The sequence below is a fragment of the Oryctolagus cuniculus genome, chromosome 14, assembly GCF_964237555.1.
Source record: "Oryctolagus cuniculus chromosome 14, mOryCun1.1, whole genome shotgun sequence".
In the NCBI taxonomy this organism is placed as follows: Eukaryota; Metazoa; Chordata; class Mammalia; order Lagomorpha; family Leporidae; genus Oryctolagus; species Oryctolagus cuniculus.
Genome location: NC_091445.1, coordinates 73,829,125 through 73,844,340, shown reverse-complemented (window position 1 = coordinate 73,844,340; position 15,216 = coordinate 73,829,125). Strand labels below are relative to the sequence as shown.

Sequence of the window (15,216 nt, the reverse complement as noted above, 5' to 3'; positions counted from 1 at the left end):
AAATATTCTCTTGGTCCTACCAACTCACTGAACTGTTTTTCTCAGCTCTCTTGCACCACTCAACATCTAGAAAGAGATGAGTTCACATTCCATGTACTTGTTCACTAGGTGCTCACTTCTAATTCTTCATCTATTTTTCCCGAGACCCTGCCAAATTTTTACTCTAGGTGAGGAAATTACAAAAAATATGATTTGCAACAGGCAGAAAGAAAATGATAGAACTTCAAGATATGTTTCTACTTTTAAGCATATTTCTATATAAATGTATTAATAAAATTTCAGTAAATGTATATAGCTTTAGAAACAAAAATATATACCTCAATGTACAAAAATTTAATGATGATATATTAGGGAATGATACAATAAAACTTTTGAAAATTCATACCTAATGTATATATTTTATTACACCAAACACACAAAGTATACTTTTTTTTAAAGACTTATTTATCTACTTGAAAATCAGAGTTACACAGAGAGAGAAGGAGAGGAAGAGAGAGAGAGAGGTCTTCCATCCACTGGCCCACTGCCCAACTGGCCAGAGCTGTGCTGATTCAGTGCCAGGAGCCAGGAGTTTCTTTTGGGTCTCCCAAACAGGTGCAGGGGCCCAAGGACCTGGGCTGTCCTCCATCGATTTTTCAGGTCACAGCAGGGAGCTGGACTGGAAGTGGAGCAGCCAGGACTTGAACCAGCACCCACATGGGATGCCCACACTGCAGGCAGCAGCCCTACATGTTACACCACAGTGCTGGCCCCACAAAGTGTACTTCTTCTTTTTTAAATTTTATTTATTTGATAGAGTTACAGACAGTGAGAAGGACAGACCGAAAGGTCTTCCATCTGTTGATTCACTCCCCAAGTGGCTGCAACAGCCAGAGCTCGCCAACCCGAAGCCAGGAGCCAGGAGCTTTTTCTGGGTCTCCCAAGTGGGCGCAGGGGCCCAAGAACCTGGGCCATCTTCCACTGCATTCCCAGGCCATAGCAGAGAGCTGGACTGGAAGAGGCGCAGCTGGGACTAGAACAGGTACCCAGATGGGATGCCAGCACCGCAGGTAGAGGATTAACCTACTATGTCACTGTGCCGGCCCCAGTGTACTACTTAAAGTTCACAGAAAATGGAATCAAAAATGCATGCAAAAATTTTTGAAATCTATGCATAGCTTTTTGCGTAATATGCATTTTCATGAACTTTTTTTAATATCTTGTGGGTACAGTATTCAAAATATTTGAAGGTTACTAATCTATTTCTCCTACAGCCTCAATCTTTATGCAGTAATCATGGCTTCCATCTCTGTAGAATTGCCGTCACTGAAAATCCTTCCACTTCATCAAAAATGTGTTTAACTCCAACTAAACGCCGAAAATGAGACTAGAAATTAGGGATACAGAAATGTGTAAGAACATTATTGCTCGTTTCCAAGTTTTTAAAGATTCTTTATTTATTGGGGCCTGCGCTGTGGCGCAGGGGGTTAATGCCCTGGCCTGAAGCGCCGGCATCCTATATGGGTGCCAGTTTGTATCCTGGCTGCTCCACTTCCAATCCAGCTCTCTGCTATGGCCTGGGAAAGCAGTGGAAGATGGCCCAAGCCCTTGGGCCCCTGCACCTACATGGGAGACCCGGAAGAAGCTCCTGGCTCCTGGCTTCGGATCGGCACAGCTCCAGCTGTTGCAGCCAACTGGGGAGTGAACCATCGGATGGAAGACCTCTGTCTCTCTGCCTCTCCTCTTTCTCTGTGTAACTCTTTCAAATAAATAAATAAATCTTTAAAAAAAGGATTATTTATTTGAAAGGCAGAGTTAGAGAGAGGGAGAGATAAAAGAGAGATCTTCCATTTGCTAGTTGACTCTCCAAATGGCTGCAACAGCTGGGGCTGGCCAGGAGCCCAGAGCTTCTCTCAGGTCTCCCAGATGGGTGCAGGGACCCGAGATCTTGGGCCATCTTCCACTGCTTTCCCAAGGCACATTATGGGGAGCTAGATGGGAAGTGGAGCTTCTGGTGCCTGAATCAGCGCCCATGTGATACCAGCCATACAGGTGTCAGCTTAACCCTCTATGCCACCATGGCGGCCCCATTTCCAACTTTTAAGTAATATTTTTCCAAGTCCTTTCCCTTCATGTACATAACTGCATATTGACTTAAAATCCTTTTCTAATTCATAAGAACTCCTTGACCACTCAGTGTTGTACTTTTGAAAGTTGCTATTGCTGATGTGATGATAAACTGCGTGACTTTTACTCTCATCAGGAAATATTTTATGGAAATATAACTCATTTAGCTTTCTAGTCTTGCATGTTTAATATTTCTTGCATTAATACAAACCCTTTGAGATGTGGGTAATTACAATAGCAAGTGATATTCAAAATAATGGATATTTTTATTAGAATGTACTCATTTAGAGATGGTCAGAAATACAGAGTTCTTGTTGGTACCTCCAAACACAGAAGTGGAACTGATTTTCTGTACTGTTTCTGGTTTTGAGAAGAGGAGGGAGAAAGATTGGCAGCCTCATTTTTCTTCAAGTGATGAGCAAATTAATCCTAAATGTTGGTGGAAATCCGTCCTCAGCCTTGGAGTGGATGGTCCAGGGGGCAGAACATTACCTATGCACCTTGTTGAATCTGGCTTTCAAACCACTTTGGAAATTTAGGTGCAATTTGGGCCCCATAAGACTGAAGAGGTAAAGGAAAAAAGCTGTCTCTGTGTCTTTAAGATGGAATGATGACTGCCTTTGCCATTATTTTTCTGCTGAGTATATAACAAATACACTTTTGTTATTGGTAAAAGAAAAAAAGAATCACACAGCTCATTACAACTTACTTTGCAAATTTAGCTTTTCACATGTGGCAGTGGGTAGGTCAACAGGACATTTGTACACATCTCCCATTCGGTTCTCAGGAAAACCACTCCAGGGTGAACCAACCAGTAACCTAGGAACAAGAGTTTTCATTTTATTATTATTATTATTAGACATAAACTGTTTAGTTTTTTAAAGATAAAAGTGAAAAATCAGTGAAAAACAATTTAAATTTTTTAAGTGCAGAGTTACGTTTGTTTTTCTTTGGCCTCCTTCCTTTCTCCTTAGCTACCAAGATCCTTCCTAAGTCCTACAATATAACTGCTCGGCCACACACCCTGGAGGACTCTCTAGAGCAGTGCTGCCCAACAGAAGCATAATGTAAGCCACAAATACAAGTTGAAATTTTCTAACCATCAGCCACACTAATAAAACAAAAAGCAGACAGTGAAATTCATTTTAATAACATATTTCAATTAGTAATATATTTTAATTCAGTGTATCCAAACTACCATGTACTCAAAAATTGATGACTGATTTTTCTTTTTCCCTATCAAGTCTTTGAAAGTCAATATGTTTTATACTCAGAGTACATCTCAACTTTGATAAGTAACCTTTCAAGTACTCAATAGCCACACATGATTAGTGGCTACCATATTGGTAGACAGCACAGCTCTCAACAATGAAACAATATTAAAACCAAGAGCAGGAACAAACATTTGTTGAGAGCTACCTATGCCCTAAGCACTTTCATGCTAGTATGTTATCATTTAGGGAGATGATGATTAATCTATGTGGCTTTATGATTGTTGTCTTTATAAGAGAGTACTTAGCAAAAATAGAGAACAATTATATTACAGGGCTCTTCTTGTGCAGCAATGCATATATGTGCAGGATACAGGATGAGGCTGGTGCTCATATCCTTCCGCTGGTTCGTTTTACTTCTTACAGAGTTCTCTAACTACAGACTAGATATTTCCCTGTAGAAGCAATCACCTGCCATCTCTGACCACAGAGAGCTAGGCAGAAACCGCCTGTGCAACGGTTAGCAGGTTAATTACTCAGCAACATCCAGTTACTAAGGCAACATCTTTTTTTTTTTTTCATTTTTTTCTCGTCAGTGTTGAGAAGGATTAGATTATCTGTGAGCCTCTATATCAACATTTTGTCACTATCAGTCATGTGACATGTAGCCCATTCTAAGTTTTCTAATGGATACAAAAGACTTGTCTACTAAGTCTAATAAAACTGTTCAAGATATATGAAAAATAAAATACAAGTGAGATGAAGAGATATGACTTAGTTTCCCAAATGGGAAAAACATTAAGATAGTCAAAGGATGCAAAAATGGACATTATGGACACTGAAGGATGAAAATTGTAGCCCGCATTAACACATACCTACCATGAACCTAACTTAGTTTGTTTTAAACAAAAGCTCACTATAGAATCTGTGTAGGGAACAAACCAGCACCTTACAGCAAGAAGCTAGCATAGGAAGTGTGACTCTGCCCCTGAGCTTGTCAGGAATTCCTACATCACAGAAAATCTTCCAACAAGTGGCACTAGGTAGAAGACTTTCCAAATAATGTTGTTTTTTTTTTATTTTTTTATTTTTATTTTTTATTACAGGCAGAGTTAGACAGCGAGAGAGAGAGACAGAGAGAAAGGTCTTCCTTCCGTTGGTTCACCCCCCAGATGGCTGCTACGGCTGGCGCGCTGCACCAATCCGAAGCCAGGATCCAGGTACTTCCTCCTGGTCTCCCATGGGGTGCAGGGCCCAAGCACCTGGGCCATCCTCCACTGCCTTCCTGGGCCACAGCAGAGAGCTGGCCTGGAAGAGGAGCAACCGGTACAGAATCCAGCGCCCGACCGAGACCAGTACCCGGGGTGCTGGCACCACAGGCAGAGGATTAGCCTAGTGAGCCATGGTGCCAGCCCCAAATAATGTTTCTAAATAGTGTCTAATTTAATCAGCAAAACAAGTCTGAGATGGCCTGATCTCCATTTTACAGATAGAATCACTGGGACACAGAGAGATAGCAGTTCACTCACGGTGTGCCCAGTTGAGATTAAATTTTTTACAGATTTATTTATTTGAAAGAATTATACACACACACACACACACAGGGAGGGGAGGGGGGAGGGGGAGAGAGAGAGAGACAGAGACAGGGGAGGGAGGGAGGGAGGGAGGGAGGGAGAAAGAAAGCTAAAGATCTTCCATCTGCTGATTCACTCTCCAAATGGCTATGGCCAGAGTTGAGCCAGACCAAAGCCAGGAGCTTCATCTGCATCTCCCATATGTGTACAGGGGCCCAAACACTTGGGGCATCCTCTGCTGCTCTTCCAGGCATAGTAGCAGGTAGCTGGATCGGAAGTGGAGCAGCTGAGACTTGAACTGGCGCCCCTATGGGATGCCAGCACCGCAGATGCTGGCTTAACCCAGAGCACCAGTCCCAGAGATTCAATTCTTAACTCCTAGGCCATTGTCCTCCCTCTTAGCTGCACAAAGCTTGGGCATAAGTTTGGAAAAACTATGAGAAGAGATGAGCTTGGTTCCAGAATTAGCATAGAGTAGAAACAAGAAACAGAGGGCCAGACAAGTTTTTCATTATGAAAGAGTGAGTCACTGTGTAGTGTATAAAGGAGTTGCAGACTAGAGACCAGCTGGGGCCATGCTATAAGCACATACCCACGTGGTGGGAACAGGGATGCCCAGATAAAGCCAAGTGTGGTAATTTGGCTGACTTTTGTTCTGTACATTTTTGTACATCCTCACTATAGCTAGAGACCCACCAAGAAGCAGACGTTTAGTGCTTCTGATCTGAAATTTAACCACTGGTTCTGTGAGCCTCCAGCTGTCAAGCTGTACACAAGCTATCTCGTTCCCCATGAGAAGGTACCAAAGACTATTTGCTGTATCCTATTGACTAATCATTCCCTAGCCCCTGCCTTACCTCCTCCCACCTCATCTAAGAATCCAGGATTTGGTAACCTCGTGCCTCTGGAGGGGTTTTGACATCACCACTAATGGAATGAAAACTGTGACCCTGTAAGTTAATCAGACAGGAAGGAGAGAAAGGCAAGCATCTGGAAAGTTCTATGCCATTTAACAAGAACATGCTCAGCCAGTACATACAAATACTGTCTGTCAGCATTAGGTCATTTTAAACTCTTAACACAGAAAATATACAACAGTGGGGAACCGGACCCTTTTGGTGACTAAGGAAGAACAAGGGTGTCTGCATTATGTGTGACTCACTCATTAAACGTCAGGAACCACATGAGTAAGCAGCCTCCAGGTCATGGTCGTGACTACTGAGGTTTCAAAGACCATTGTCCCTGTCCTTTATTGGGAAAGTTTCCTGCAGACTTCCCTCCTTATTTCTACCCCAAGGCTATGGTTCCTGACAACTCACCATTGTAAAAGTCAAGTCTATGACATCATCAAACATCTACAGAGGGAACCAAGACGTCATTCCTCAATAATTCACACAGGAAGTTAGCGAGACTGATGTACTTACGTCTAAAAGTCTACGTAATCAGCTGTAGCAGACACACACCAGGGGAGAATGTTACAATGGCAGGGGATAGGACATGTTGGTGGGCAGATTTTGTTGAAGTATGCACAACTGCTTTGAAGCAGTGGATTTAATCTCAACCAGACAAAAGAGCTGCATGAGCTGTTGTGTGTGCTGATTCTCAAAACAAAATTGGAGATGTAAACTTCTCCTTTCCTACTGTGAAACTGGGAATTCTTCCAAGATTACTTTCAGTAACGCTTACTGTTCAATTATCTTGTGGGAAAATAGTGATTATGTAGACTTCCCAAACATAGCCAACTTGCCCACCTCCAGTGGAATTCAAACTTCTTTGTTTGGTTGGTAAACAGTATTTATGGTCCTGTAGGTAGGGTACTTTTAAACTCACAGTCTGGGAGCTGTTATAAATATCTTCCTTTGGGCTGTGGTTCTCTAAACTCTCCAAGTGTTCCTTCTATACTAGGGATTTTTCTAGAGTATACTGACAGAGGTGTAGTTAAAATAGCAGGGAGAACATTTTGCTTTAATTCAACAACTGTTTATTGGGCACCCATGGGGCTCAACCACAGGGGGGGCGCCATTCCCCCTGTGAACTGTGTGCTCTAACCTGGAGTAGTGTATAACTTACAGGGCTACACATGTTGACTGGATTCGAGGCAGCAGAGATAGTGAATAAATCACTTAAACATTTCTGGCCTGATGGTGTTCACATTGTAGAAGAGAAAATAGACAATAAATTTAATAAGCAAAACATGTGGTGGTGATCAGTGCTTTGGAGGGAAAATGAACAGGACAGAGTTAGGGATTTGAGGAGTAGTATAAGCTTTATTAGAGGTCAGGGAACGCCTAGCCAAGAAGATGACAGTGAAACAGAGACTTGAAGGAGGAGGAGTAATGGAAGAGCAGTCCTGGCTGTGGGAACAGCTAGTGCAAAAGCCCTGTGACAGGAACAAAGTGCATGAGGGGGAGAACAGGACGGCATGAGGCAGACTTGTAACGAGTCCGGATCCAACAGAGACTCGTATGTAATTAGAGGCCTGACTTTCCCTCTGATTGGAATAAGAAAGCCACCAGAGGATTCTGAGTAAAGAGGAGATGTGATCCGACACACTCTGGGAGGACCATGAGGCTGCTCTGTTCAGGATCACTGTACCCACGCATAGGTAAATCAGGTGAAGCACTTGTAAGGATCGAGGCAAGAAACGATGGGGGCTTCGACAGAGCTGGGAGAAGCGCAGCTGGTGAGAAGCAGATTTGTGGTCTTCCCTTCAGATACATTGAGCTGGTAGGGCCAGTGGGATTTCCTTGACTTAAAAACTAGGTAAGTAAGTCAACAGTCAAGGATGACCCCAAGATTTCTGGCTGGAGAACTAAAAGGAATGAGTTAGCAGGGTCAGATAAGCAAGATTGCTGTTGGTAAAGCAAGATTCTGTGATGGGGGGCTCAGGAGTTCAGTGTGAGATATGCTAAGTCAGAGATGTCTACGCCATCCAGGGGGTATATTTCACTTGGGATGAGAAGCCTATTATTCACACTATGTCAGTGTAAGAGACTTCAAAGTCTATTGCAAGCCGCCAGCGCCACGGCTCACTAGGCTAATCCTCCACCTTGCGGCACTGAAACACCGGGTTCTAGTCCCAGTCGGGGCGCCGGGTTCTTTCCCGGTTGCTCCTCTTCCAGGCCAGCTCCCTGCTGTGGCCAGGGAGGGCAGTGGAGGATGGCCCAAGTGCTTGGGCCCTGCACCCCATGGGAGACCAGGAGAAGCACCTGGCTCCTGCCATCGGATCAGCGTGGTGCACCGGTCGCAGCGCGCCGGCCGCGCCGGCCATTGGAGGGTGAACCAACGGCAAAGGAAGACCTTTCTCTCTGTCTCTCTCTCTCACTGTCCACTCTGCCTGTCAAAAAATAAAAAAAAAATAAAGTCTATTGCATATAAATTGTTCTTTACATTGTTTAGATCCGGGCCATTGTCAACACAAAGTAGCCTGTGATAGCTATGTGGCTACCTGCTTCTTGCTAGCCAATGGCAAAGGAGTCTGTGATGGCAAGAACTAGTGCATGAGACTTCACAGCCCTGAAGAGGAGGAAGACAGGTCTGAGTCGGGCAATGCTGCTATCGTAAATTTAAGAGTTAAATTCTTTGGCATATGTTAAAAGGCAGAATTTAAGCTTCCTTAGGCTGCTTCAGACTTCTTTGGCTGCCAAGTTGCTTCTTCAAATAGTGGCATGGCTAAATCCTCAAGGTTTCATGACAAAAAGTCCACCAAGCTCATTATCGCTGAAATATCCTAAGCCTATTGTTCTGCCTCACAAAAACCCTAGAGATTAGCTTTCTTCCTGGAAGCAAATACATCACTAAAAATAATTCTATTACTTCAACTCACCTAACATGCAGTTTTCTTGAAGTTAAAATCCAAAGCAGAAACATTCACTCTAAAGCCTTGCAATGATGCAAATTCCTATTCTTCGGCCTATTCCTGGGAGCAGGGAGTAGGGGACGATTCAGACACCACATTTCACATTTCATAACTCAAAGTCCATGAGACAGCACATTTCTAACAGGTGTTTGGTAGATGGTGGATTAATGATAAAAATTAGAATAGCAACACTTGTACACTGCTTTGTAGTTTATAAAGTTTTTATGTACATTACTTTCTTTGATCTTTATAAATACTTTGTGAGATCAAAGGTTATAACTTTTTTTCATATATTCAGTCTGAGTGTCTACAAGGTAACAAAGCCTAACTCTGCACCCCTGCCCTTTAAATCCTAGTGCTTTCTATTCCACCTGTGCCACTTAGCACTCCTTAGCACCTCTTCATAGACAATTGTCTGAAATATTTTCACCGGAAACCAGGAAGGTGTGTGTGTAAATTCCAATTACGTTTGTCAATGAAATTTCTTCCGGTAATAGACATTCAGACAGCACAGAGGAAAGTCATAACACCGTGACTAGGTGTTGAGCATGGAGGATTTTCCCAGATCATTGAAGCACTTCTGGAGCAGATCTGTGTCATGCACAAGTCACAGACAGTGAGTGTGCTTGTAGGTACACAAACTTGTGCCAAGAGTAGGGGGAGACAGAATAGGGGTTATTCTCCTATAGAGTTCTATCTATGGCAAATAACACAAATCATTTTTAAAAACTAGTCACTGTGCACTTACTCCCCATGTAGGATCTCTGTCCTTAATGTGTTGTTCAATGTGAATTAATGCTATAACTAGTACTCAAACAGTATTTGACACTTTATGTTCTGTGTGGGTGTAAACTGTTGAAATCTTTACTTAATATATACTAAATTGATCTTCTGTATATAAAGATAATTGAAAATGAATCTTGCTGTGAATGGAACGGGAGAGGGAGCGGGAGAGGGGAGGGTTGTGGGTGGGAAGGAAGTTATGGGGGGGGCATTGTAATTCATAAGCTGTACTTTGGAATTTTATATTTACTAAATAAAAGTTTTAAAAAAGAAAAATATAAAGCAAAAAAAACTAGCTATAAATATTATAAAGTTAGTAATAAAAGATCAAGAAGTATGGTAAGGCAAATGTAGGTAAACCGGTTAGGGTGGTCCACAGGGCCAGTGTTCCAAAGGTGCTTGGTTCCCCATTTACCCTGCAACTGCCCCCAGCTGAAGCAGAGTCCTTGCTGACAGCAGATCCACCACTCAGCACACTTGTGTATGATGGTTCAAATACATGGCAATAGCATATATTTATCAAAAATATAACAATGTATTTTAAAATTTAGAAGTCCAAGAACATATTACAGTCTAATTATTGATTGTGTAAAGCCTAAGTTAGAAAAATAACCCAAATTTTGTGGAAGAATAAAAGGAATATCTATGTCACGCATTTAAAATAAAAGCAAACCATGTGAATAAATCCAATAAGCATGTTAAATGGCACTGCCGGGACAGTCTAGGAAGAGGAGAATTTTATCTGTGGAAAAAGAAATAAAGGATGATCTTGGCTAATATTTGTGGGCCATAATGAGAGACAAAGACACGGTTATTTTGGAAAGGGGATTGGAATACAATTCTTGTCCAAGAAGAGGAAGAAATGGACTGAAGCTAATCCAATATGCATGGAAGCTAACCCATGACAGATGAGAACTGGCTGAGGAGCCGGGGTAGAGAGGTAGGGAGAAGTGAGCTATGAAAACTTGATTTTCCTCCTGTGTCTTAGTGCTAGTAAGAATAGCTCACATTTGCATGACAGTGTAGTTTTCACAGTGCTTTCCCTTTGTCCCCACACCAGGTGTTCATAACATGCTGGTTGGGTAGGGACAGTACTCTGTACTCAAGAGGGGCTGTGTGACTTTGCTAGAGTTACCCCAGGAGTGGGGAGGGAAGCTGAGGCAAAACCCTGTTCTGATTCCTGATCTACCTGAGAAGCCCCCGTCTATGAGAGGATGAAAAGATGGATGTTCACCATCATCCTTGCCCAGGCGACATCTGCCAGTAAAGACAATGGAGCAAAGGTGGGAGAAATTCTCTAAGAGAACTTGAGACTCAAAATTCTCAAAGTTTAGCTTTATAAAGTCTGTGTTAAAATAAAACAATTAGTATTTATGAATGTCATTTATGCCCTGCCACTTCCTTTCTTGGATACTTATAAAATATATACATTTGAAACATCTCATCTCTGTTTTTCACTGATTTACTCTTTGATAATCTAAAGCACTGTAATCTAGGGTAAGTCATTTAACCCTTCTGAATCTCAGTCTTATTTGTAAAAGGGGTAGTAATTTCACAAAGCTCCATGCATCATTATGAGTATTATGTCTTTTGCAAAGAAAGTATTCAGTAAATATCAGGTATTATTATTATTACCAAGGTAACATATGACATAACCTTTGAAACATTTATAGACTTGAACAGTTCTTTATTTTTATTCAAAGATCTTTTAGATAGATGTGTGGAAGACAATCTGTTATATTGTCAACATACATGGGGTTTTATTAAAATTTATCAAAATTCTTATTAAAAAGTTAAAACTATAGTGTAAGCTCCTATATACATGTATTATTAGTTTTTCAAGCTATGACACATGCTCATTATATTTCTCCTGTCTTCTCGAGGAATAAGAATGCACTTGCCCTGACTAGAGCAAGAAGATGAAATTTTGCAACTGGAAATACCCGCAATTACAAGTCAGTCCTCATCACACAAGTGATTCTAGTTGTATATAGTTTTTGAGTCACATAATGAGCTCAGATTTTTCTCAAGACAGGCCTTCAGATTAGGCAAACAGAAACCGTGCACATCACAAGCTCCAGGAAATGATTTTAAACATCTCAATCCTTCGTAGATTGTTTGTGATAAGGATTGCATCATCTGCATTCGGACATCCTGTGTATTAAATGAGGGCTCCCAGGCAGGATGGCCCTCTTTCCCTGTAGGGGAAACAGGCCACAAGTTGACCAACAGTCACAGGGCTGCTTTGCAGCTCTACTTGGGAGGTCATCTTGCTTTTTAAACAATCCAGCCCACTTGAGACTGTTAAAAAGAACTATCAAAGTCATATCCGCACTATTTCTAGAGTAAACGTCCATAGTGTAATAAAAGTCAAACATTTAAAAGTAGCAAAAGAGTCTAGATTATATTGTTAAAAATCTTGTAGATCCTCATGTAAAATATGCCTACGAATTCTTTGGAACATGGAACATATGGAACCATTAAAATTGTATTGTAGAAATAACGGAGTGTGACTTAAGAAAACTCTGATTCTAGCCTTAAGCTTGTTGGTTGAGTGAAGGAAGGGGCTGAGGGATGAAGCCATGGCTCAAAATGACATTGTAAAGAAAGTCAAAATCAGCAGAGGAAAAAGTTATCCGAATGGCAGCTTCAGAATAAGCAATAAAACAGTAAAAAAATATATGTGCGTCCGTGCGTGTGTGTGGTGTATGTACAATATGTATAAATCCAAGACAGAAAACTCAATTTATTAGAGGGATTCATAGTAATACACTTTCTGTGCCCAAGGCTAACTTGATTAGTATCAGAAGAAAAGTTAATGTTTAAACAGTCCTTCCCACATCTGCTATTTCCATAATATCTGTGTTATTGTCATAAATTAGGAGTGGTAGAGGGCACAGTGCCAACTGTCAAAACAAATGGCCAACTCTGGATTCCAAGTTGCAGATTATTTTCCTTGAGTCAGAGAGTCATGGAGGCTGCCTGTCGTAACTGTGGGCCACTTGAATACTGGGAGGGTCTGACCCACTCACCTGGATCCTGGCCATAGCCCCCACCCTCTGCAACAAGGCCCCTTGGCAGGGCCAGGCTAATGACAAGTTACAAGGAAACATTGTCCCTTTCTAAAAAGAAAAAGTGAGCTCGACAGGAAGTTTCTATCACTGGGGACACTAGAAAAACTCAAGCACCACTAACCCCATGGGGTTGGCACCTGTTTTATCTTCTATATGATGTTAGTCACCTCCTCTGCACGTAAATCCTCCTCATGGATTCTACTCCCCACTCCTTAAAGTCAAGGTCCATGTTTTGAGCTTTCTGCACCCCAAACAGTGTTCACCTTGTGATTAAAAAGTCAGCACGTGGTTTGGCCACCTTTGCTTTTTTACTACACAACAGCCCAGTGAAAGAAACCAGTCATACAGGTTTGTCAAATTTTGTTCTGTCTCCTTCCTGCTTCTCTTTTCCATGTAATTCAGCCCCTCGGGTCAGACAGGTGCTTTCCCTTCTTGCTCCTCTCTGTTGGATTGTATTCCTCGTGGTTCTACATAGGCTGGAGGGAGGTAAGGCCTTGAGACTAAGCTTAATACCACACTTTGCCAGAAAGCTCTACACTAGGGTTCAGAGTAGCAGCCTACCAAAAGTAAGATGGTGCCTTGTTTCTCAAAATCACTGTCCCGTGTTCATATATTTTTTAAGAATATCATGAAAACGTCAAGGCAGGATTTAGTGTTGACCTCATCCTATCAGCACCAGAATTTCACCCAACTACTGATAATCTTGTCATTTAATAATGTTTTAGATGCAAATAGGGAATCTCAGAGAGAGGCAGGGGATATGGCTGCCTCTCACTTTCCCAGCACTTGGTCTTAATTTCTAACCTGCAGCATGGCCAGTGGTTGAGTTCTGTTACAACCAAGAAGCTTTATCAATGGTGGATCTTTCTCAGATATAAAAAGGATACTCTCAAACGCCATATCAATTAGATCACCGTTAGGAAACAGACCTAGTCCATACTTTTTTATTTGACTGTTAGAGTTATAAACAATAAAAAGAGACAGAGAGAAAGGTCCTCCTTCCGCTGGTTCACTCCCCAAATGGCTGCTACAGCCGGTGCCCTGCGCCAATCCGAAGCCAGGAGCCAGGTGCTTCCTCCTGGTCTCCCATGCAGGTGCAGGGCCCAAGCACCTGGGCCATCCTCCACTGCCCTCCCGGGCCACAACAGAGAGCTGTAGTCCATATTTCGTCAGTCAGTCTACTAGAGTTCATTTTGTAGAGTACCAAGGATGAATCATTTGGAAGCCAGACTTTCATTCAATCATTTGAGAGATAATTATTGATTTCCTACTTGATGCCAGGATGCTTTAGGAGCTGAGTACACACCACTTAACAATACAATATCCCTCAACTCAGAGACAAGGACAGAAGACAGATAATCAACATCCAAACAAAGATCATTTCAGATAGTAACAACTGATAGCAAATCTTCATAAAGGCTAGAGACTGATGAGGAGGTATGATGTGGGGCTATTTAAATGCTTCTTCTGAAAGGTCTGTGAGGAGGAGACACCTGCAGTACCAATCAGCTGAGTGAAGATCTTTGGGAAGACTCTTCAGAAAAAGATGTGCTAAAGCTTTGAAATAAGAATGAGTGTGGTATATTCAAAAAACAGAGACCAAAGATATGGTGTATGGAGCACAGGAAACAGCAGAGAAGAAGGCTGACCTCAGATCATGGAGGGTAATGCAAGGAATTTTAATTTATTAATTCTAGGAGAAAGCCACAGAAGGAAGTGAATCATGTTTTTCAAAGTTCATCCTGACTGCAGTGAAGTGAGAAGAAGAATGAAGGGTAAGGAGGACAGCAGAAGACAGGTTGTCAAGCTGTTACAGGTGTACCTGAAAGCTACTCTTGATTCCTGTCTGGGGGTAGGGTGGGGTGGGGTGGGGATACAGAAGAGTTGGTGAGAATTGGTCAGAAACAATGTGTATTTTGGTGACAGGGTTAACAGCACTGGCTTGTGGACAAGACACATGGTGGGGAAGAGAAAGGAGTTAAGTTTTGGTCTTTGTAGCTGATATAGAAAATCAGATCTGTGTTCTCAGTTAAATTAGATGTATCTACTAGGCATTAAGGTGGAAATGCTGGTTAGATTGTCTGATATGGGAGTCTGTTGGAAAGTTTTAGAGCCAGATATACAAAATTATTCATCTGCTCAATCCCGAGACCAATGGTGATCATACCCTCTTTCTAGCCTTCTTACTACTGTATGGCTATGAAAGCAAAATTTGGTAAGTGATAGAGATGTAACTCTCTCTCATATCCAAAATAATTTCAGCAATTGTTCATCTTTGGGTTTCCAACCAGACTGTTATCCTTGCGGATGACTGATAAACTATCCCAACATACATTGTTTTCTAAGTCTGCTTATATTAGTTCGTGCTTATCTGCAGCCTATTCGTATCAACCCATTATAAACCCACCTCATGATGCACCCCCCTCCAAGATGCATTCTGAGACACACTACTCTCTCACACAGCGATTTCATTTCCCCATCACACAGGCATGCCCCAACATGAGAATAACTTGGATTCTAAATGTTTCTTTGAATTCACTTCTAAAGAGCATCAAATCTAAGTTCAAACAGAGAAAGAATTATACATTACAGCTCTTATTTGCTAAGCC

The 15,216-nt window shown here is 41.9% G+C and overlaps 1 protein-coding gene across 1 annotated transcript in view; it reads right to left on the bottom strand.

Annotated features, from left to right (window-relative positions):
• The window catches only part of ITGA2 (integrin subunit alpha 2), a 110,034-nt gene that overhangs the window by 59,188 nt on the left and 35,630 nt on the right, over window positions 1–15,216 (bottom strand). The window contains exon 3 of the mRNA XM_008262194.4: window positions 2,816–2,925. Coding sequence (XP_008260416.3) covers window positions 2,816–2,925 — 110 coding nt within the window. The remainder of the gene's footprint in view (window positions 1–2,815; window positions 2,926–15,216) is intronic.